The sequence below is a fragment of the Pithys albifrons genome, chromosome 15 (assembly GCF_047495875.1).
Source record: "Pithys albifrons albifrons isolate INPA30051 chromosome 15, PitAlb_v1, whole genome shotgun sequence".
Taxonomy (NCBI): Eukaryota; Metazoa; Chordata; class Aves; order Passeriformes; family Thamnophilidae; genus Pithys; species Pithys albifrons.
Window position 1 is genome coordinate 4,835,290 of NC_092472.1, and position 24,318 is coordinate 4,859,607.

The 24,318-nt window shown below is 43.2% G+C and overlaps 1 protein-coding gene across 2 annotated transcripts in view; it reads right to left on the minus strand.

Moving 5' to 3' along the window:
* Positions 1-24,318, minus strand: part of DOCK2 (dedicator of cytokinesis 2) — a 184,486-nt gene that overhangs the window by 130,406 nt on the left and 29,762 nt on the right. For both annotated transcript variants that reach the window (XM_071569841.1, XM_071569840.1), the window contains 11 exons: positions 23,162-23,260; positions 21,634-21,706; positions 21,455-21,558; positions 17,459-17,642; positions 17,274-17,371; positions 15,933-16,022; positions 15,598-15,698; positions 12,868-13,002; positions 8,327-8,435; positions 947-1,017; positions 228-334 (listed from right to left, as the gene is read on the minus strand). In XM_071569841.1, coding sequence (XP_071425942.1) covers positions 228-334; positions 947-1,017; positions 8,327-8,435; positions 12,868-13,002; positions 15,598-15,698; positions 15,933-16,022; positions 17,274-17,371; positions 17,459-17,642; positions 21,455-21,558; positions 21,634-21,706; positions 23,162-23,260 — 1,171 coding nt within the window. The remainder of the gene's footprint in view (positions 1-227; positions 335-946; positions 1,018-8,326; positions 8,436-12,867; positions 13,003-15,597; positions 15,699-15,932; positions 16,023-17,273; positions 17,372-17,458; positions 17,643-21,454; positions 21,559-21,633; positions 21,707-23,161; positions 23,261-24,318) is intronic.

Genomic DNA, 24,318 nt, shown 5'->3' on the forward strand with positions numbered 1-24,318 from the left:
CACCCCTGTATCCCAGGCAAAGCCCCCAGTGAGCCCCCATGCCCTGCTCTGGGCTGGCAATCACTGAGCACAAAAACCAGCCCATGGGAACGGGGGGGGATCCCCTCCAGAGCTCACACCCCTCAGGACTGGTTTTACTCCATTTCAAATGGGAATGGCACAAGATATTAAGCAGTCAACATTTTCCCACCTGTTTGTTTTAAGCCTGGAAGGCATTTTGTATTTACCTTGTTTTTTGAAAAGGTTGCTGTGGACTATTTCCTTCATGGATTGAACCTTCTGCTTCTGCAGCTTCACTGGGGGAATGCAAGTGTAAAACTCATACAGTAGCTGGCTGCATGTGAAAGAAAAGTGTCATAAATACCATACAGAAGAATCCAAATTCCTCATGAATAAACAAAGGCAGAGAGAAAGCACAAAAGGCCAAGTAGTTTTAAACATTTATCACTTTTATATTTACTTATATATCACAAATATTGACAAGGGACCAGTATCATGTTACAAAGAAAACTTTCAAGAGTAAAAAGATCAGAATGAAGTAGATTTTGGCTGTGATTACAAATGTTTATTACTTTCCGTTTACTTTATTACTTTTCATTTTTGTGTGCTATGGAGGTAATTTATCCTGATCTGACAAATAAAGATCTTTTTTCAAACTGTTAAAGTCAGATTTGGTTTTCTGGAATAGAGTTTATTGCAGGGATGGGTGGGGAGGGAGGAAGAGAAAAAAATTGGTTGTTCCATTGGCTTATTTTAGTTACTGAGTTACTGTGTGAGTATTGGCCACCAGAATGAATTCTGACATTATTTAAATGGGATGACAACTCCCTGTTAAAAACATGTGCCTGGGGTTCCATCACTGGCTCCATCAGTGTAGCTTTGCTGGCATAAACTCATCACTAAGGATTCATTGCTGACAGGCAGGAAATGTTGACAAGCAGCTCACCTCAGTAACTTGGCATCAAAGACTGTTTCAACATCGTGGAGAACTGAGGGGATGTACTTCAAGGCAGCCACCTGGGGGGACACACACAGAGGGTTAGTGCTGTGTGCTCAGTGCACAGACAATACAGAGCACAAGACAAAGCAAACTGATACAGCTGGACTTCTCTGACTCAAATTTTGCATGCCATTTGGACATTATTGTCACCACAGAGTCACCCAAGGGCTCTCATTAGGCATTGGAATGGGCTGCCCAGAGAGGGGGTGGATTCCCCATCCCTGGAGGTTTTGAAACTGAGCTTGGCCGTGGCACTGAGTGCCCTGATCTGGTAAAGGGACTGGAGTTGGACCAAGAGTTGGACTTGATGATCTCAGAGGTCTTTTCCAACCCAATCCATTCTGTGATTCATGCTGAGGATATGCAGAGGAACTTAAATTCAGCAGGACCAAGTGGTTCATAATCCCTTTGCAGACCAGAGGAAGGGTTAAGATGGTCTTTGTAGATAATATTCTCTTGCAGACCACTAAAAGTGCCATTAGAATGCAAATATGTAAAGCAAGCCCTGACCAAAGCAGCTCTTTGATCATACTTGGCATCAGTTCCAGCCCAGAGAGGTGCCATGAGGAGGCAGAAGTCAGGAAAACAGACACCTACCCACACCAAAGCTACACTTTCTACAAAAAAGAAAAAGGATGTCCTGTCCTCAACCAACCATCCAGCCAAACTTTGGCATAGTTTATCTTTTCCTCTCAAATTCTGAGGAATATTCTGACAGTGCAGTGGAGCAATCAAGCCTTACCCTGAGCAGGGTGACAAAGAGGCACATGACTGTCTCACATGGACAAGCCCAATGTTCAGGCTCAGAGCCATCACTGACACTGAAGGCTGATATCCAGACAGACAGACTTGCAGTCCTTCACCTCAAGGGGCAGTTTTAGGGTGTAAATTCCTACTAACATTTTGCTGTAAACTAAGTTGCAGTGATGGGAACTCTTCTACTGCTGCTCTGACAGAAGCCTGTCCAGGCTCAGTCCTTCTCTGTGCCTCTACACAGCAAGCTCCTTGTGAAAACCTCATCTCTGCTGAGGGTAGGAAGGTTCAAGTCAATCAGAGCACAGCTTTCTTGGGCTCTCATTTAGGCTTTTCAAACCCCATAAAGTTATCATTTTATTTATATAAGCTTCCACTGCAGCAGCCAATTAAAAATAAATTATTATTGAGGTCTGGAGTGAAAAAGCAAGAATTTAAACCTGCAGCAAGGGTGTATACAGGATTTCAAAGTGGCTCAGTGCTGGCTTAAGGTACCTTCAGATAAAGTCATTCATCTGCAACCTCATCCCACACTCAAACACAAACCTGGAAAGGCACTCAGCAATAGGACAAGGGGGCACGATGGGCTCAAGCTCTGCCAGGGGAAATTGGAGAGCAGAAACAAATTCTTTGCAGAGGGAGTGCTCAGGGATTGGAATGGGCTGCCCAGAGAGGGGGTGGATTCCCCATCCCTGGAGGTTTTTCAACTGAGACTGGCCGTGGCACTGAGTGCCATGATCTGGTAAAGGGACTGGAGTTGGACCAAGGGTTGGACTTGATGATCTCGGAGGTCTTATCCAACCCAATCCATTCTATGATCTTATGATAGGAGTGTTTAAAAGCTGTTGCCTCCTGAACAAAGGACTATCTTCTGCTGATTTAACCATTATTAATTCCTTGAAGCAGGCTGGGGGGGGAAATATTTGGAGTTTTTTCTTAGTTAGTTGGTTGGTTTTGCTTTTGTTAAACAACCTGTGAAACCCTGGGGCAGTTTGAAACCCCCTGTGTTGTGCCAGAAACTCATCCTGGCTCCATTTTACTTCAGCAATGTGCTGTTCCTCACTCTTCAAGCAACAAGTTCTTTATGAAGACACTGTGGAGCAGCAGTAGCCGAATTTTATTTTACAGCAATTCAGTTACTGAGAAAGATGTTTGGTGAAGGGCAGGCCCAGCAGTGGCCCCAGAATACTCAGACAGTGCCCCACTGACACTTGGGCTCTGCCTTCCTCATATTCTCCATTCTGCCCTTGCCTGAGGAGGGAAGTGGGAAGGACCTGCAGCACCAACTGAAGTGCAATAACAACTGTATCCCTGCACTATTCCAGACTCCCAAGTTTCATTTGCAATAATTGCTTCAAATGATGCACTGTGGACACAACTGAGCACTGCCCTTAATGAAGTCATCAATCCCTCCTAGTCAGCAGTACAAGATGTTCTGCATTCTTCAGACCTTAAGAGATTATTTTTTTGAGCAGGAAACAGATAAACCCACAGCACTGCAGAAAATTATTTCTTACATATACAATGTACTGTTAAATTTATTTTAACCTTTACTCCTGCCCAGGCTTATTTTTAGCTGCCCTCTTTTGCAGCATTACATTATACATATTCATGAAATACCAATACCCATGAGATGAAAAGTACATTCAAAGAAATCATGGGTGCTGTGTTTCTTAATCTAATTTTACTTGCTATCAAGGCAACTTGAACAAGTTATTGTGCCATCTCCAATTGTACACAACAAACAAACATCACTGTCAGGACCTTTCCAGCCTTGTTCTCTCAGAAGAAAACTGTACAGAGATGCACAGAATGAAGTTCTTAGAATCTACTGCAGCAGCATGGATGGGTCAAAATCGTGTGGGAAAGGAGGGGAGGAGAAAGGCAGCACCTTCAGATTGCATTATTTTCATTCTTTTCAATGCCACAGGCAATTTCTTCTCCTTAAATTGCAACGACCTTGAACACATGAGGCTTCTGAAAGCACCCAGAGCTTTGGGAGTTCTGCTCTGTGCAGTCAGTGCCTGGGAGCAGGATGGGCAGAGCTGGCACTGGCAACAGGCAGGACCATCTGGGGGCAAATGTTGTGTGCTGGGGGGTGGAGCAGAGCAGCTGGCACAGGAGGCAGGGCTGGGCATCTGCAGGAAGGGGCACAGGCTGGGCAGGGAGAGGGCACAGCTGGGAGCAGAGCAGCTGGCACAGGAGGCAGGGCTGGGCATCTGCAGGAAGGCTGAGGGCACAGGCTGGGCAGGGAAAGGGCACAGCTGGGAGCAGAGCAGCTGGCACAGGAGGCAAGGCTGGGCTTGTGCAGGAAGGGGCACAGGCTGGGCAGGGAGAGGGCACAGCTGGGAGCAGAGCAGCTGGCACAGGAGGCAGGGCTGGGCTTGTGCAGGAAGGGGCACAGGCTGGGCAGGGAGAGGGCACAGCTGGGAGCAGAGCAGCTGGCACAGGAGGCAGGGCTGGGCTTGTGCAGGAAGGCTGAGGGCACAGGCTGGGCAGGGAGAGGGCACAGCTGGGAGCAGAGCAGCTGGCACAGGAGGCAGGGCTGGGCTTGTGCAGGAAGGCTGAGGGCACAGGCTGGGCAGGGAAAGGGCACAGCTGGGAGCAGAGCAGCTGGCACAGGAGGCAGGGCTGGGCTTGTGCAGGAAGGCTGAGGGCACAGGCTGGGCAGGGAAAGGGCACAGCTGGGAGCAGAGCAGCTGGCACAGGAGGCAGGGCTGGGCTTGTGCAGGAAGGGGCACAGGCTGGGCAGGGAAAGGGTACAGCTGGGAGCAGAACAGCTGGCACAGGAGGAAGGGCTGGGCTTGTGCAGGAAGGCTGAGGGCACAGGCTGGGCAGGGAAAGGGCACACCCAGCCCACAAGCCAGGAGTCAGCAGTGCGGCCTCATAAAAACACATTATCTGGAATTTAAAAATCATGCAGGCAGTTTTATCTCCCAGAAACATGAGATGATTTACAGAGATACAAAATGTGGCTCCTGAAAATGATGTTTCCCCCCTGAGTGTTAAGGAAAAGAAAACAAGGTTCTGACATCTCCCTGCTCCTCCTCAGCCCCAGATTCTCCTTCCCCAAACTATTTGCAGGTTCTGGAAATTCATTGCCAGGTTTCCAGATTTGAAGGAGTCTGTCCCTCAGAAATACAGAGTTTATGAAAATATATCTCTAAAAACTATAAAAATCCAGCAGCAATGGCTACAGAGAAGCAACAAATTCAGCAGAGCTGGAATATCACCCCTTCCAAAATAAATCCAAGAAAGTTTAAGTTTATTATTTGGGAAGTGCTACCACCAGAAAGTCAGTGTAAGTTTGGAAATTATTATTTTAAATAACTACAGGAAAAACCTGTAAAAAAATTCCTTCCCATCACACACTGATACTTGGACTAGTGAATTTATAACACTCCCAGTCTAATTTGGATTAACATGTACATTCCAGTTTAACAATTCAGTCTTCAGCTGTTGAAAGTTTATATGAACAGCTCTGCAAAACAGAACTGGAGATTCACCCTTCTCTAAGCTCAGGCACTACAAGTCAAAGCCTCTTTCCCCTTCAGTCAGTTTTAGACCAAGGGACTGAAAAACAAGATTTTTAACTTTATATAAATTTAAACAGCATTTAACAGATTAAAAACTAAGATATCACTCAGTAGATAAAGTTGAATTGAAACAATAAAGTGCTTCTGGCACTGACTGGGCTGTTCCATATAACATGTAATTTTATAAACAATCTTTTCCTGAGTTAATTAATATTCAATACATGTCTGAGTATGATTCTGTCAGTAAAAGTGACTGGGAAATTACTACTGACTAAAATAGTGTGTTCCAAGTTAAATACACACAAAAAAAATAGCAGAGACCAAGACAATTCAGGTTTCAAAGTAATTCTTTAAATCTTGTAAAATTAAACTTGATAGATATTTGGACAACGAAGGATGAAATAAGAGCTAAAAATTCACATCCCAAGGTTCTGCAAATTAGTTAATTTTAAGATTCAAAGTTTCAACATCCTGAGAAACCCAATTACTTTAATTTTCTTCAGGGCTCCTAAAACTTTCTTTTCTGATATCTTCAGACCATAATCTACTTGAACACATTGACCCTACCAATCTATGTTCCACTTTAATTCCTATCAGTGATAATTTCAGCTGTGACAGATTTCAGCCTGGTTTGATGGGCTGATTAGTCCTCTCTTTTCCTGGCAGACTCTCTGAATTTCCTCTCTGGGTGTTCCAAGTGGAGCAGCTCTGGAGTCCTGTGTGTCTGTGGTACCTCTGAACAACCACCCCCCTCACTCTGCCAAGTGGCTTCTGTGCCACTACAACATCCATCACTGTCATCTCAAACTCCCCAAGGGAAATCAGTGTTGGATTTAGGCAGAGAGGCAGACTTAAGAATTTCTTCCTACTCCTTTCTCTTCCATCTCTCCAGAAATGATGTCCATTTTTCTGGCCTGGATCCAGCAGGAACCTGGAGCATCATGATGGAATTTTGCAGCAAACAGGCACAGAAACAGGCCCTGTCCATTGTGAAGGCAGTGGCTGCTCTGCCTGTGGAGTTCATGATAAACTAGGGGAGCATTAATTTCAGTTTTGTTTCCCCAGTAAATTTATTTCCAGCAGCCAGCACTAAACTACAGTGGGACACTCATTCCGTGCCTCCCCTGTTAGGATTTTGGCCCATTAAAGCAGCAGGTTTTATTTACTGTATGTAGAGCAATGTCTTTGCAGGCTCCTTTCAGAGACACAGCTGTGTGAGTCACCAGGAGTGGGAACAACAGCAAAGCTGGGATATAAACCAGTATTTCACATCTGCCATAAAATATTCCTGCTATAAAGAAACCTCACAGTACCTGTGTGGCAGTTTTGATCCACCCAAGACAACCTGGTACAGATTTAGATACCTAAAACCCCAATCCTGCTTCATGGTTATGAATAAATAGGCCCCATTTTCCACAACTGGCAGCACTCATTAGGAAAGCAACATGTTCATTTTCAATATGCTGCTGAGCAAAGCACAACTGTTCAGTAGCCAGGCTACCTCTGAAAGTCACCCACATGCTGCTTAAAATGAGCATAAATTGCTTTCCTTTAGTCCTTCTACGAGATGCTCAGGTCTGTTCTCAAGGCTCTGCTATTTCTTACAAGCATCAGCAAAGATACAGCTTTGCTAAACAGGTGTATTGTTAAGAATAATGTTAAATATACAAGTGTGGCAATGAGAGAAAGCGCAATCAGCACTCCCTGGTGTGGGCAGTGCCACCCTGGCACTGGCACTGCCACATCCCTGTTCCCAGCCCCAGCCCCAGCCCCTCCAGAGGCAGCAGCCACACTGCAGCCCCAGCCATGTGCCCAGCAACACTTAGGGAAGCAAAAGAGTTTCTACAACCATTTCTTGTTCCTCTCAGGAGGGTCATTAAAGGGAACACAGGTGCCAATGCCACCCAGCCACTGCAGACCCAGGCAGGGTGCAGTGCAGTGACCTGGCACTCCTCTCCCAAAGAGCAGCCTCTGAAATCCAGCCCTTAATTAGCCTGGTGATGCCACAAGCACCATAAGAGCAAACATTATTATAGAAACTCTCCAGTATTCCTTCAAAGATGCTTTTTCTTCTTCCCCAGTTCCTCCTGCTTCTGATGCAGTATTCAAATGTACAAACTGTTCCCAGGAAGGCCTTTGCAGAATTATCACATAATGGCAGAGTGTATTTGGGTGGTTTTCAAATGCATTTAGACCATGGCTATAATCATGGTTGCAACAGTATTTACTTTTTAGCTCCTGTGCAGTTGCACCTCCACACTCCGTGCCAAGGGGCAGATAACACAAATCTCAGCATCAGCCACCTGAGCTTTTTTTCAAGCCAGGCTTTTCCCACTGGCTTCCACTTCTAGTCCAAGCCACATCCAAAGGAATCAAAACAAAAAGCCAGAGGCAAATTGAAGCCCAATAAAAACAACTGAGTTCATAATAAAGAATGTATAAAGCATCAATATTACAGCTGCTCAAAAAAATCTGCTTTTTGCTCTACAGAAAACCCTGAGAGTTTTCTCTCTTAATGCAAAGCTATATACAAATTATTTTATATTAATGATATCAATAGCTCTTTTCCTAATTTCCTTTAAAATACCAGATTCCAAAGTGCCAGAAGAACTAAGATTGATGTGCATGGGAAACCCTGGTCCTATTTTCAGTTTTTAAATACCTTACCTCCAAAAGACTGATACAACAAAGCTCACTTTTCAGACTAAGATGGTGGAATCCCTGTTTAGCATTTTCTGAAGAAACTCAACAATTAAACATCCAGATCCCCCTGGAGGCTTCACATCATTAGATAACTTGAAAAAATCCAGCATCTGTGTTTTGTTCTTTTGCTCACTAGATTAACAAAATTTCTATAAATGTATTTTCTCCTGATATTTTCAGACTAGGCTTAAAATTTTATTAGACAACTAGAGACATACTGGATAAATTTCTTAAGAGCATCTTTTCCTTGATTTAACAAAAACAAAAATTAAAAGCCCACAAATAAACCCCATCTAAACCCCCAAACCCACCAGCTTTCCAAGCACACACCAACCTGCAACAAAATGGCAGTTTTGTGTTGGCTTTTCATCAGGTTGTTGATGGATTCAAAGAGTCTTCTCATGGATTCTTCAAATTCAGTTTGCTCTTTGCCTTCATATAACCTGTTGAGAGATGGATTAGATTATCCTTTCAGAACCACAAAGTTTCATCTTCTGAAATGTAACAGCTTTGGCATTAAATATGTATTCAGAAGATGATCCAATTTGGTGCACAAAGATATTTCCCCAAAGGGTTAGATCTGCTATTCCCTGTATTGTGTAGAAATTGTGCAGTTTGAACACAACAGAACAACTTGGAATTGTTTTAAAAGCCTTTAAAGCAAGACATAGAATCATAGAATGGATTGGGTTGGAAAAGACCTCTGAGATCATCGAGTCCAACCCTTGGTCCAACTCCAGTCCCTTTACCAGATCATGGCACTCAGTGCCACGGCCAAGCTCAGGTTAAAAACCTCCAGGGATGGGGAATCCACCCCCTCTCTGGGCAGCCCATTCCAATGCCTGAGTACTCTCTCTGCAAAGAATTTCCCCCCCCCCAGATTCAAGGTTATAAGAATAATTTATTTCCCTTTCAAAGTGACTTATATTTAAAAATAGATAGATAGATAGACAGATAGACAGATAGATAGACAGATAGATAGACAGACAGACAGACAGACAGATAGATAGATAGATAGATAGATAGATAGACAGATAGATTCTTTCCCCACTATCAGTGACCTACTCTAGGATATTTTTCACAAATTATCACTGTTTCTGTCTTCTGCTGCTATTGCCACATTTCCAAAGAGCTGGCCCCATTAACCAGCCTGCTTTCTGAAAAAAAAGGCTGTTTTTCACTTAAAATTTAAAAGTGCATTCATATTGAGCTCAGTCCATTATTCCCCCATTCCCTGCCCTGAAGTTTGGGGGTCTCAGCTTCTCTCCCCTGTGTTGCTCACACTGGCTGTTGATTCCAAGCCATGCCTACAAACACTGGGACATGTGGAATTAGCTGTGTGAAACAGCTGCCAAAAGAGAAATTAAAACAAGCTAAGCAAAAAGCCAGGGCAGCAAGAGCATCCTGAAACGGGAGCACAACACTGTGAACTGAGTGCTGTGCCTTTGCTCTCTCAGAAGAGAAAAACCTCTTTAAAGTCGTGTATTCCAGAGCCACGTGCTTTGCTTCCGACATGACACAAGGCAAAGGGAACTAAAGGCACATTGAGAGCTTTTGTCTACACCCCGTGCAAATCAAAGCAGCTAAAACCCCAAGACCCCAAACATCATGTGGAGAGGAAAAAGTAACAAATACATGTACACAGCAAACATGGTACACTCTGCTTGGGGTGTCCCTGAGGAGGTGTGAGAGCTGGGTAAAAATGCAGAGCAGAAAAATGACATGTGAAAAGCATCTGGCAACAAATTAGTCTTGGTACAAGCACAACCACACAGCAAATCCACTCAGTTATTTTCCAGTGGTATTTTAGGAGCTTGGGTTTGGACAAATTGTTTCCTTTTTTCTACTATAGTGGAGCCTGTGGCACTTGGGTGCTTTTTAAAATTATCTTTCAATAGAAAGATGGCCATTAAAGTTGTAACAATGTGACTGTCTCAGTCTAAGTGTCTATTAAAGGTCCTTGGCTAATGCACTGATACAGCTTTTACTGACTCTACAACATTTGTACACAGAGAAAGGAAGTTTCTTCTTTTATGAAGTGAAAATTTAAAGTTTTCTTGACTAGTGAGGGAAGAAGGGAGGCAGAAGCATCACACAAACTCTACTGAACATGATCTTTACATTTAAACATGCTTTTCAAATTTACTCAAAGTGTAAAGATAATTCTGTTTCCTGACTAACCAACTAGTTTCTATTTAGACACAACAGTCATTGTTAAAGTCCAATTAAAATCACTTGTTCTCATCATAAGTTTTAAAAGATAACTCATTACTTGCTTGGAAACAACATCATCAAGGTTGGTTACCACCAAACCCAATCTTAGGCCAAAGGAAGAAGGATGTTTTCAGAGCCTGTGTTATGCAAACCTCTGGCTAATCCTTATGACCTTTCTACCCAACACAGTCACTGAACAAACAGCTACAAAGCAGAACTGCAGCTCAGCTGAGTGGAGGCAAAAAAATTGCTGCTTTCCTCACATCTCTGTAGTTTCAACAGCATTCAGCGAATGGAATTTAAAGTAGAACTTGGTTACTTTCACTGTATCTGCCTGAGAAGAAGATAAAAAAGTCTCCTGTTTTATGTCTAAAGTTAGATGACATTAATTCACCTCCTTCACACACAACTTGCACTTTGTAATGTCTCTTACCTGTCAAAAAGGCATCTTAGTTCCTTAAGCAGCCCATCAAATGCAAAAGAGAATGATCTAAAGACCTGTCTCAGCTCTAGTCACTCAAAACATTTGTCTCCAAGAAGGTTAATGTCAACTCCTGGAAGTGAAGTACTTTAATTGTAAATCTTCATGGGAAGAAAATACATTAACCCATATTTTTTTGGGTTTTTTTCTTCTTTTCCAGGACAAGAGGAAATGGACTGGAAAAAGTTGGATCCCAGCAGCTGTAGCTGCATATCCAGTGCCAGGGGATAGGGATTATTTTTGCAAGAGCTATTAGTGCCTCTAATAATTATTGCCCAGTGAATTCAGAGTGTCAGAGCCCCAGTTAAGTAGGAGCAGATATTTGTAGCTAATCACCTGAATGTGCAGCATGTTGCAATAACCCAATTTATGACACTTTTTGCTGCGAGCTGCCACCAGAGATGCTGAAACAAACCCCTGCCTCCTGACCTTCAGCCATACAAGAGGTTTTCCATAATCCCCTACACAATTCTTCCTTTCCCATAACTCCAAATGGCCCCTTATTGCCATGACACCTATTCTAAAAATATGAAATAAAGCTTTAGAACTGCTAGCTGGGTTCTGTTCTCATGAGCACCATGTCCTTCCTTGTGCAGTTTTACACACTGTTCACCTGGATCCAACTATAAATAGCAAATTCCTGGAGGCAAGAATATTTCCAAGGTACTGTCTACCAGCAGCAATTACCTTCTGAGTCTACTCTTACTTCAACCCAAAATTAATAATTCATCAAATAGACTTAATATTAAAAAACTATAAATCTACATAGCTTTTTTTTTAATGGAATAACAGAGAAAAATTATGTTAAAGCTCCTACTGAACAGAACAACTTTCTCTCCTTTTGGATGCCACCCACAAAGAGAACATCCACACCTTGAGTGTTGTGCTCAGTTCTGGGACCCTCAGTTGAGGAAAGAGATTGAGGGGCTGGAGCGGGGCCAGAGAAGAGCAACGAGGCTGGAGAAGGGACTGGAGCACAAGTGCTGTGGGGAGAGGCTGAGGGAGCTGGGGGTGTTTAGCCTGGAGAAGAGGAGGCTCAGAGGTGACCTCAGCACTGTCTGGAACTGCCTGAAGGGAAGTTCTGGCCAGGTGGGGGTTGGTCTCTTCTCCCAGGCACTCAGCAATAGGACAAGGGGGCACGATGGGCTCAAGCTCTGCCAGGGGAAACTGAAGTTGGAGATCAGAAAAAACTTCTTTGCAGAGAGAGTGCTCAGGCATTGGAATGGGCTGCCCAGAGAGGGGGTGGATTCCCCATCCCTGGAGGTTTTTAAGGTGAGCTTGGCCATGGCAGTGAGTGCCATGATGTGGTAAAGGGACTGGAGTTGGACCAAGGGTTGGACTTGATGATCTCAGAGGTCTTTTCCAACCCAATCCATTCTCTGATTCTGTGATCCAAGCACTTGTTCTACCTGTAGACCTGAGTTTGTCACTGCTTGTCTTCTGCCACTGCACTCCTTGGGCCACGTGGCAAAGGGACAGCAGAACGAGCATTAGGGGAAAACCAGCCAAGGATCAATGGGAAAAGGTGAAGCAGAAGGGAGGAATTGGCTCTGTGGCACATGGTGGGAGGCCTTAAGGGCCAAGTGAGTTATGGGGGGACACAGTTACCTCTGTCCTTCCAGTTTCCACCTCCTTCATTTCCCACCTTCCTTTTCTCTAAATCCAAATCCCAGTTGTTGGTACCAACCCTCCCGTGTCTGGCTGAGCTGCACACACTGGGGCACTGAGTCTTCTCTACAAAGTCCTTAACCAGAGATCTGAAGCTCCAACTTCGGTTGGACCAGGATTGCTGAGAACCCCAGTGTTCTGTGCCCAGGCTGAGCTGCTGAACACCCTGTTCTCCAGGACAGGACTCCAGCCTGCAGCCATCTGTTGCACCATGTGGCCATCCCCTGCTCTCAGGCCAAGCCACCTGACACAAAGAATCATCACCCTTTGAAACCTGCTGCTATTACTAAATACATCTCTGGAGCTTGCACTGAGCAGCAGAAAGCAATTTGTAAACATTCCCTCATTAAAAAATATCTCAGCAATGCCTGTGTTTTAGGCCAGTTGGCAGCTTTTATGTTTTATTTGTAAAAGTAAAACTAGTTCTGCTCTAGAATCAACTTTTTGTGTTTCTCAGGTCTCCTATATCTGATATCAGACACCTTGTTAAATGGCAATGCCTGGGTACTTACTGTGAAAATAATGACCTTGATCTAACAATGAACTTGAAAACATATTCCAGTGCTTTCAGGGTTCTCAGGATAGGCTCACATTGCTCCCCTCTGCTGGAAGTATCCAAGTATGTCTTCAGAACAGTCATGAGTTTCCTGAAGTTAAAAAACACTATTAAAATAATCTTTTTTAAAAAGTAATTAATTCTTTAATTTGTTTGGTGACTCTAAGCAAATGTTCATGCTCAGTGAAGCACAACCCCCCCCAAATATACTGCATGTATTTTTGCATTTATCCTGCACAAACTCTGTCAGTATAAACAACTGAGGAAAAGAAATGTGAAATCCCCAAACAGCAGTGACTTTGCTCCCAGGATTGTGCACTTTTACAGAAATTTGTAATACTTTCTGCATGTATAACACAAAATATAACTCCTGCCTATGTACACTAAGCAATGATTAAACAACACAACATGCTCTGAATTAACTGCATGTAAATATTACAATATCCCAGTGCACAGCAACATTTCTTATTTATTCTATTTAAACACTTCCTTTCTTTGTATCCAAAACAACTTCTTGCTCAACACACAACCTGCTACAGAAGTTCATCTAAAATTAAGTCTCTTCATTTATAGTTATAGAATGATCTTAAATGATTACACCCACATTAATGATGTAATCTTGACCTTAATGTGGCTGTAAGAACTAAGATTTGGGTTGTTGGTTTGATTTTTTTCACTGCCAAAATGCAAACCTACTATTCCTTACCCTAAAAAAAACAAAACCCAACTCTCTCTGTGTAATTAACACTCATCTCCAGCCCCTCTGCACCAGCCTAACTCACATTTCAGGACTAAAATACTGTGCTTTCAGCCTCTCAGCCTTCTGGGCATTATATCCTTTGTGTGCTTCCATTTACTCCCTTTTATAACTTCTCTGAGCTGTAACAAAATTTGTCCAACTTCCATTTGGGGGCAGCCCCCTCAAGGTCCCTCAATGGGCACCATTAAGTCCTCTCAGAACTCTCTAAAATCCAGGCCAAAGGGACAGGAACTGAATAAACACACAACAGGAACAGTTTGGCCACCAGACCATATCCTAACAGGGTATAATATGTCTGGGACACAGCATTTCCTTCCTAAGTGGGAATTAGGCAACACTCAGCAACTTGTTTCTTTCATAAATGATTCTTGAAACAGAGGAAATCTTCCATGAGGTTCATGGAATCAATAATGCCAAGGAAACTCATGATGTGGCATCATCATCATCATCATCATCATCATCATCATCATCATCATCATCATCATCATCATAACAACAACAACAATAATAATAATAATAATCATCATCATCATCATCACAATCACAACAATCATAACAATCATAAATAGTATTATTTTGCCTCTACCATCTTGATTAAATCATCAGAAACTCCCCGCCAGGTAAACCTTTGAAATATTTGGTGCAAACAAGGCTGTCCTGAGGGGTTCTGTACCCATCCTTCTGATCCTTCACAATAATATCTATTTACACATTAAATTCCACATGCTTATTACATGTGGGAGAGGACTGAAGAAGAGCATGGACCTCGCTGAGGCCAATGAAGGACCTTGGACTTCCCTGGAATGTGAGGAAGGGCTGACTGAGCTCTGCTTTCAGTTCCAGCAGACCCAGGGTTTAATGCATGATTTGTGTGACAATTCCTGGAGAGCTGGGACTGATGAAATCAGCACAGGACACTCAAAGATATCCTCGACTATTCCAAACCTTCAGCTGAGGGTTTCCATATACTATTCACATCCCAAATTCAAGTTCTGCCTCAATCTGACACCCCAATAAGCTGCCAGAACAAGACTTCAGGTACATTAAACCCCACATCAACCCTGTTACAGCACATCCCCAAGATCAGCACGAACTGAAGGTATCACCTTCCTTCATAATTCAGCCATTTTATCCTGCAATCATCTGCAAACCCCTTTTCTAAATAGAGCAGGAATCCAGGATGATATTTACTGTAGAACATGTCTCCACTGTTTTTACTCTCTTGTATGAATCCATGTCTTCCTATCTGGGCATTATCTGGAAACTCCAAAAATTAAATAACAATAAAAAGTAAAAAATAAAACCCCCCACCACAAGTGTGTCCACCTGGCCACTGGCACAACCATGTGACAAATGCTCAAACTCCATTTCACAGCAGAACATACAACAAATACCACAATTCCACTTCACTGCCCTGAAAACCTCCAGGTGCAACATCAAACTGAAATGCATATGAAGACTTGACAGTTCCCAAGGAATTATTTTTTCCCCTTGAGTTTGCTTGACTTAAAAAAAATATATGGGAACCCATGTAAAGGGTTTAAAGACATTCTCAAGTCTTCACTTAAGGCTTTGCAGCTCAAGGTCAGGGATATAAAGGGAGCAAAATATCTTTTGATAAACTTGACAGGATACAGGTGACATGCTCAGAGAAAGCAAAATCCACAACACAGAAATGGAGTGTCAAGGAATCATTTAACCAACAAATGCCAAAGAATAATTTAACCCCAAATCACTTGCTATTTGTTCATTAATTCCACTTGTAATCTCATGTGTCTCAGAGGCAGGTTTGTTTCCAGATAAGCAAACAGCAAGAGCAAAGCAACAGTCACCAATAGTTACATCAGAAAAGTCACACACAGGATTTAATTTCTTCAATGTGGTGGTGGAGGTTTGGGGGGAAAAAAGAGAAAGAAACCAACTTACTTGTATGCCAGTGTAGCACTAAAATGCTGTTGGATATAGGCCTCCAAAACAGTGTTGAAGTGCTGGAACTTACGGTCTGCAATGAGCCCAATGATGTAGATCTAAACAGACATAATTAGCCAGAGTCACACTTCAAATTGAAGTATTAGCCTTCTGAAATATTTCTGATAATTCACTGTTTAAGAGTTTTTAAAGGAACTTCATTTCCAGTCAGTTAGTAACAGTCCATCTGTTCTGGAGAGATTTTAATTCCCTAAAATGAACCACTTGCTTGCTCATTCAAACTTCTAAGGTTCTTTACTCTGACAGATCAAATCCTTGGTGCTGATTCTTACCAGGGCATCAAAGACAAGGATGTCATACTCATTACTGTGGGAATGTTCCATCATGATGTTAAACAGGGCGTCCAGTGTATCCTGGAGAAACTAGAGAACAACAGCAGAGGACAAACTGGTAACCAATTCAACCTGAAAACCTCCCAGAGAATAGACTTGGTTTCTCTCAAATTAGAATTTTAATACCTTTACTGAAACATCCCTTTAATTCAGTAAACAGTTCCAAGGATTTAGGCTCTCATTTCTTTAATTGTAAGAACCTACATCCTCAGACACATGAGCAATCAATAATACATGCTTAGCTCAAAGCTTATGGAAAAGCTAAAAATATTATATAAATGACATAACTCCCTAAAACTGCGTTCCGAGTTCCTTAGTGACACAGATTAGGAGTTGCTATTTTCACATATACATGATGATTAAAAACACTCTTCATATTTCTGTGGTCTGATTCAAAGCCTGCTTTAAATCAAAGGAAAATATCCCAGAGATTTGGGACACAAATCTTTGGTTAAAAAAAAAAAAATCCACCCTTTTTTTTAATTTTTAAGTTCTTCTTCTCCAGAGACATCTAATGTTTATATTTAAAGACAAATATCATAGTATCTTCCATTTTCCAACATAATAACAAGGGTTTTTTCATATTATACTCATTAAATTAATAAAGAGCTTCACTGGGTACATAGCACTTTTTAAAATATCAACATGGAAATTAACAACTACCAAAAAAGGAGTAGGAATTGCTTGTGATGTTTCAGTTAGACAAAAATATAGACAATATTTTTACCATTACTTCCTTCATCTCCTATCAAGCTTTTAAATAATGTACATGCTCACAATTGAGAAGTGACATCTGTGTGAGCACCTCACCTAAGCAGAAATTACTCCAAACAATATTCCTGGTATTGAATTCCCTCATGCACAAAATTTCCAGTCAAATAAAATTTTAGAAAGCAGAAAAGTATCCTAAGAAATGAATTCCCAGTGAAAGCAGGCAAGTTTTGGTAGTTTGCAAATCCCTGCAGCCAGTAGGGAATACTGATAATATTTGAGAGCAAGAAGTAGGAAAAAAAGCTGCATAGCAGTGTGAAGAACCTGCCCAGGTGTTTGCTTTCTCTAATGAAGAGTTTGGCTCATGTCCTTTGCAAACTATCCCTAGAAAGGCACTGAACTGCAGGACAACCACAAAGCAGAGTGTAACCCTCAGGCTTCTTCCAGTGTCAGTGCTCAGTGTGTCTGACCCTCCTGTTTCATTTCCTTTTGGAAACTGTACCATTTGCTCTGCCATGGTATGAAGGGACACAGAGAACATAATACTGGAATAGATGTTTGAAGATGTACCTTCACAACTTCCTCTCCATCCACAATCTTCAGCTTTTCCAGGTTCTCCTGCAGCAGCTCTGGCTTCATGCGCCACTTCAGGAGCCCCAGCAAGCCCACTGATGGAAAAGACAGGGCCAGACATCAAAACTTAAAATGAATTATCAGTTAGTGCTTTTTGGAAGTTCTGCTAGGAAGGCACCTACCATTCTGGGTGAGCTTTGTGGAACAGACCAGGGTGGAAATGTAAAAAGCATCCCTGGAGCTGGGTGAGAGTCCGGCTGTGATGCCAGAGCCCCTGCCCAGGGTGGCTCCCCGGTGCTCCATGTGCTGGCGGGTGGAGGGCAATGCCAGGTAAGCACCAGCATCCTCCATTTTCTTGCTGTCCCCCTGGAAAGCAACACACCATCCATTACAAACCAAATCAGACTGATTTTGTGCTTTCTAGGGAAGCAAACAAAAACCTGTTTCTCTGGACTTCAGTGAAAGCTCTGAAGGACCTGGAAGGCAGGAGGGCTCTGCAGAGGGATCTGGATAGACTTGAGAGATGGGCTGATTGCAGTGGGATGAAGTTGAACAAGGCCAAGTCCTGCCCTTTGGCCACACCAACTGCCTGCAGCGCTCCAGGCTGGGCACAGAGTGGCTGGAGAGCAGCCAGGCAGAGGGACCTGGGGGGACTGAGGGACAGGAAGCTCAACAGGAGCCAACAGTGTGCCCAGGTGGCCAAGAAGGCCAATGGGATCCTGGCCTGGATCCAAACTAGCGTGGCCAGCAGGCCCAGGGCAGTGACCCTTCCCCTGGACTCTGCCTTGGGGAGGCCACACCTTGAGTGTTGTGTTCAGTTCTGGGCCCCTCAGTTGAGGAAAGAGATTGAGGGGCTGGAGCGGGGCCAGAGAAGAGCAACGAGGCTGGAGAAGGGACTGGAGCACAAGTGCTGTGGGGAGAGGCTGAGGGAGCTGGGGGTGTTCAGCCTGGAGAAGAGGAGGCTCAGAGGTGACCTCAGCACTGTCTGGAACTGCCTGAAGGGAAGTTGTGGCCAGGTGGGGTGTCTTGGTTTGAGATAAGCAACTGCCAACCCCCCCAAGCACAGAGAGAAAAGCCTCCCTTCTAACACCAAGGAAAGGGAGGAAAAGAGAGGGGAAAGGAAAAAAAACACTTCAAGCCACGTTTATACTAAATCTACATATATTTTTCACAGAAAGAAAGAGACAATTAGAAGAGAGTACAAATATACACTCACACAAGTCTACAACAACAAATTCCCCACTTCTTAACGAACACAAATTCTACTGTCTTAATTACACATTACTTAAAAAAACCTTATTCCCCAGGGAGACAAACTCAAGCAGAAAGGAGAGACCCAGAACAACACATTTTACTTTCCTGAGGTACCCTGTGAGCCAGTGGTGGGCCTGGCCCTCTCCATCCCCCCTGGGACAGCATCGTGCGTCCTCCCAAGAGGAGGGCTGAGAAGTGACTGCCTTAACCACTCCCACACTGGTTCCTACTGCCCTGGAGATGGTGTCATAATGTGGTATGGAATACAAAATTACTGGCTACAAGAGGTCAGGTGTTAGCCCAGCCCAGCTCAAGTCAGCTGACAGCTTCGGCCTAGTCCGAACTTCAGAGCCCAAATTTAGGCCTACCTAGGAGAACCCATAACATGGGGGTTGGTCTCTTCTCCCAGGCACTCAGCAATAGGACAAGGGGGCACGATGGGCCCAAGCTCTGCCAGGGGAAATTGAAGCTGGTGATCAGAAAACAATTCTTTGCAGAGAGAGTGCTCAGGCATCGGAATGGGCTGCCCAGAGAGGGGGTGGATTCCCCATCCCTGGAGGTTTTTCAACTGAGCTTGGCCGTGGCACTGAGTGCCATGATCTGGTAAAGGGACTGGAGTTGGACCAAGGGTTGGACTTGATGATCTCGGAGGTCTTTTCCAACCCAATCCATTCGATGATTCTATGATTTTGTGCTTTCTTAAGAAGCAAACAAAAATCTCTGTTTCTCTGGACTCCAGTGAATGCTCTAAAGGACAAAGACCCCCAAGTCCCTGTGTGGCTTGTACAGGAGTCAGTGGCAATGAGAAAGAAAGGCTGCAGTGAGATTGCAGGGAAAATACTGCACTGAAATCATACAGGTCTGTGTTTCAAGGTGCAGAAAGGGCTAAGAGGGGTGACATCCATGGCAGAGTAAAAGCAAGAGCCAATCTCTCCTTCAAATGTCAATACCTATGGAACACAACAGGCTACTGAGCACCACCTTGAAGGCTGGACATTTAACAGAACAGATTAAGGAATGGCAAGATTAAATTTTAAATCAGACAATACTCTGCAGTAACCAAGTGACAAATAGCACAGAATTTATGCTTTTCAGTAGCATGAACAGTACAAAACCAGAGAGCCAACAAGTATTTTCTCCTCCTCTATCTAATCAGGTTTCATGCCAGAACCCTCACAGATCTTCAGTGTCTCAATTTATGATTCCTCAGACAGGAAAGTACTTTTAGACAAAGGCAGTAAAAATCACGCTCCTCACTGTTTACAGAAAATAGCTTTTCTTTAACAAAACTACTCTGGAAAATTTCCAAGATTAGTTTGAGCTGTCACTTAAAGCTACAATACTGTGACAGATATGAGTCCACTGCAGACCTTCAGTCTACAACTGTGCATAAACAAGGAGTTACAGAAACAAAAATCTAGAAAGATATTTTAAAGTTTGGGGCTTTATCTGATTCAGTGGCTGTGGATGTACAATTTCTACTTCCTACCAAACAAGAGGTAAAGTTGAAAACTGTCTATAAGAGACTTCAACAAACAAGAGGCAAAATCCTTTTGCAGCAAACCAGACAAAATTACTCACATTTCTAATGGGATCAGGCTTGCCAAGTAATTATTTCTCACAATTTCTGGAACCAAAAGAAACTCCTGACTTCCTCTTTTTGAGACAATTTGGACAGACAATGGGGAAAAGACTTGAAATTTTGATCTAAAAGTCTCTCAAAAAGATCCAATGCCTGAAGGTAATAAAAATAAAGTACACTGTTTAAACTTGGCAGTTTTCAAATTATGTGTTTTGAGAGGCCAGATGTATGACTGCTTTAAACACTTACAGCTTACAATTACTGTTTTTAATACTAGAATAGGCAAACATATGTCAGAAAATCTGTCTCTTTTTCACAACCATAAACTAGGTCAACTCTCTTCAACATTTCTCATCTGTGCTGTCACTTCAGGAAAAAATTACTGGGCTGATGCAGAAACAAATTAAGTGGATTTTCATAACCAATGTTCACCACACAGTCATACGGGATAGTTATTTTCCTTTTAGTCTCAGTACTTATCAATGTTGGTTTCACTGAAGAGAACATAAATAACTGTACACTGACATCACTCTTGGATTACCTGAGCAACTTGAGTCCCTTGGATGCACCTCACCATTAATGTTAAAAGGAGCACTGAGAAATACCTCAAGTCAAGACTATTTTGTATTAGAAGGGATTCCTAATTCTTGGTTTCTGCTGGACACCATTCTCCAGTGGAGGAGAGATCAAACAAAGGTCTTGAAATGTTCCCTGCTTCAGTTCACAAAGTCAAAGATGGTATTTGTGTCCCATCAGGGCCAGTCAAAACACAAAATTCCTGAACGTTTCACTTTTGTACCCAAGTAACTACACAGAGAGGTTCCAAACAACCAGTTCCCTAAGGTGGCACTCCCAGATTATTCATGTGACAAAGATTTTAGACAACTCAAATACTTCTCTCCCTTCAGCAAGAGTCATGGCAGATGCTGAGACTCAGCAGAACTTTCTCTACATTGCAGTTCATCAAAAGCACAAATAGCAGTCAAAAGGTTCCAAGAAGAACCATCTCTGATTGTCCTTAAATAACCTATCACTGAAATTCAGAGCAACATTTTCTGAACTTGGGACAAGTTACAGCATTTTTTTTCAGATTAAAACCATATTATATGTGATAGAATAATAAAACACTAAGTCTAACATTAAGTCTAACACTAAGTAAATGTACTTAGTGCCATGATCTGGTAATCACAGTGAGGTTGGATTAGGGGTTGGACTTGATGATCTCAGAGGTCTCTTCCAACCCAACTGATTCTATGATTCTAAATATACAAAGCAATTAGAGAGAACAGTGTGAAAAAAAGTGTCTTGTGAGTGAAAGAAAGGAAGAAAATTTAGCCAATACCTTTAGGACTATCAAATCATGGATGCCATCCTGCAGAGTTGTTCCATCCTCCTTCATTAGTCTTATGTAGGCCATTGCAAAATTCTTTTCTCCTCGATCTTTAGCTGCAAAACAGAAGGTTCTCAGTTAGCCACCCATCAAAGGATTAAAATTCCCTCCAGGAAAACTGGCCTACTTACACTCTTGAGTCGACCTGTGCCTGAACATGAAGCGCAGGTGAACCCTCTGCATGTCTTCAATGGGCACTGCCACCTTCAGGAGAGTCAGAAAACAATGAGCAGAGTCAGGGGGGTTTCATGTGAAATGAGCTCCTGCTTTAGAATAAATAAGCACCACTTCTGCTGGTTTCACAGAATCACAGACTGTTCTGAGTTGGAAGGGACCCACAAGGATCATCGAGTCCAACTCTTCAGTCAATGGCCCACACAGGGGATTGAACCCATGACCTTGGCATTGTTACAACCAAGTTTGAACCAACTCCACAGGCCACTTAAAACTCTTGAGCAGCAGAAGTGGTGGCTGCTAAGGAAGGATCTGTCAGACTTTGCTCCAAGTCTGACCCCAAAGCCGTGAAGGCCTTGTACTCTATAAAATGTCACATGGCAAGCCTTGCTCACCCTGTTAACCACAGAGTTATCCACCTGCACTATGCAGCTTCCACATTTCATACACAGATTGACAACCAATTCAATAAACAGGTGAAAAAGACATGGAAATTCCAGCAAAATAAATTATTTGTGATTAAATTTAGCTTAAAAACCTAGAGTGAAGTCACAGGAACTCTCAAGTGCTTTATTCTTAAAGCAGCACACTTTAGGGCAAACACAGAGTAAAAAAGGCCAACTATGTGAGAAAAAGCATAAATTGTCACATTATCAAAATTACACTCTTTTGTGTCCATTCACAACTTCCCTTTACAAATCTTCCCACATAACACTCCTCCATATTATTTCACTTTTCAACAGGATCTCCTGTTAATGATTCTGCACACAGGCCTGAATTACAGACTAATTTTCAAAGGACACTAATAAGGTGAGCAATAAACAGAACAGACCAATGTTTTCAAACCAACAAATCACCTTCTGTGGGAAATTATCCTTCCATTCCTCCCTCTGCTGCACAATCACAGCAACACACCTTCAGGTAATAGTTGCAGACTTGTCACACATGGCTATTTTGCCTTAAAAACATTATGCTTGCTGGCAAGGCTCACACATGCTTTGTAAGAACTATTTCTGGCATCTTTTGGGCATTTTCCAACCATAGACATTAAGGCTTGATTAGATAATTATTTGTGTGCCTCTAAAGAAAACCAAGAGAGTTTTTTCTCTCTAAAATCATCAGAGCGGGTGGGTGAGTATTTTTATTTAGGTTTTGGTTTGGTCCTGTTGTTTGGTTTTCAGTTGTAGCTCCTCATCTCCATAGTGACACCACAATAAAACAAATGCAGGATTTCACTTCGGCTGAGCCCTGTCAGGACATCAGGTCATCTGAGACGAGCTCATTCGTTCTGCTGAGAGAAACCTGAACATCCTTCTCGAGCCCAGATTCAGGGCATTGCTGACCGTGTCTCCAATACCGGATGGATGACTAAGCTGAGGGAGCTGCAGCAGGGCCAAGATGGTTTTTAGAACAAGCTGATGCTGTGCAAACCCTGCTGTGTGAGACACTAAGAAATGAAAAGGGTGAGCAGTAGGCAAGCCATACCTTCAGGGTCTCCATCCAGCGGGGCTGCTTGACCTGGTAGTACACCACGGAGCGGTACTCGCTGACCGGCTTGTCCCCTGCGCCCAGGCACACGGCGTTCTGGCAGGAGAGGGGAAACAGCAGGCAGTGCCTCGTGCATTTGGGGAGCAAACCCAAGGAATCACCCCAAAGATGCTCCACCAGGAGTCCCATCCCGGCCCTGGGATGAGGCTTCCCCGCAGCAACCACTTCCCACACTCACAGAGCCTTTAATTTGGATATGGCATCATTTCACATTAGAATCATAGAAAGGATTGGGTTGGAAAAGACCTCCCAGATCATCAAGTCCAACCATTGGTCCAACTCCAGTCGCTTTACCAGATCATGGCACTCAGTGCCACAGCCAAGCTCAGGTTAAAATCCTCCAGGGATGGGGAATCCACCCCCTCTCTGGGCAGCCCATTCCAATGCCTGAGCACTCTCTCTGCAAAGAAGTTTTATCTGATCTCCAACTTCAATTTCCCCTGGCAGAGCTTGAGCCCATCGTGCCCCCTTGTCCTATTGCTGAGTGCCTGGGAGAAGAGACCAACCCCCACCTGGCCAGAACTTCCCTTCAGGCAGTTCCAGACAGTGCTGAGGTCACCTCTGAGCCTCCTCTTCTCCAGGCTAAACAACCCCATTTAAATAGTAATGACAGCACCAACACAAAGGAAGGCAAATGTGAGGATCCTGCCCTTTCCAAGGCTCTGAACACAAGGAACAGAAACATTTCCCCTGATCTCTGGGCAGGGCCAGTGTAGTTGCATCTCACAGGGGTCACACTCCAGACTCTAAGAAGAGCTGTGTGAGGAAGGTGGTTTGATTTATCCAACTCATGAATTTAAAAAGCCAAGACATCATCTCAATCAGTAGAAGAAATATATAAAGAAAAAAAAATTCCAACCTCATTATTCCATTTTTTCTTCACTTACTTTAAAATACTCTATTCCAGCAGAATGTCAGAAGTGCTTGGCTGACACCAGAGCTGACTTCCAAACTGAACATTGTAGAGGCAAGACAGCAAACCCTTCTGCATTTTCTTCAACACTTAGAATTTCCCATTTTCTAAAGACTGTCACAACTAGGACAGACTCAAGTTAAAGGTTTGGTCAAGCTCAAAACTCGTGGCAGCCAAGGAA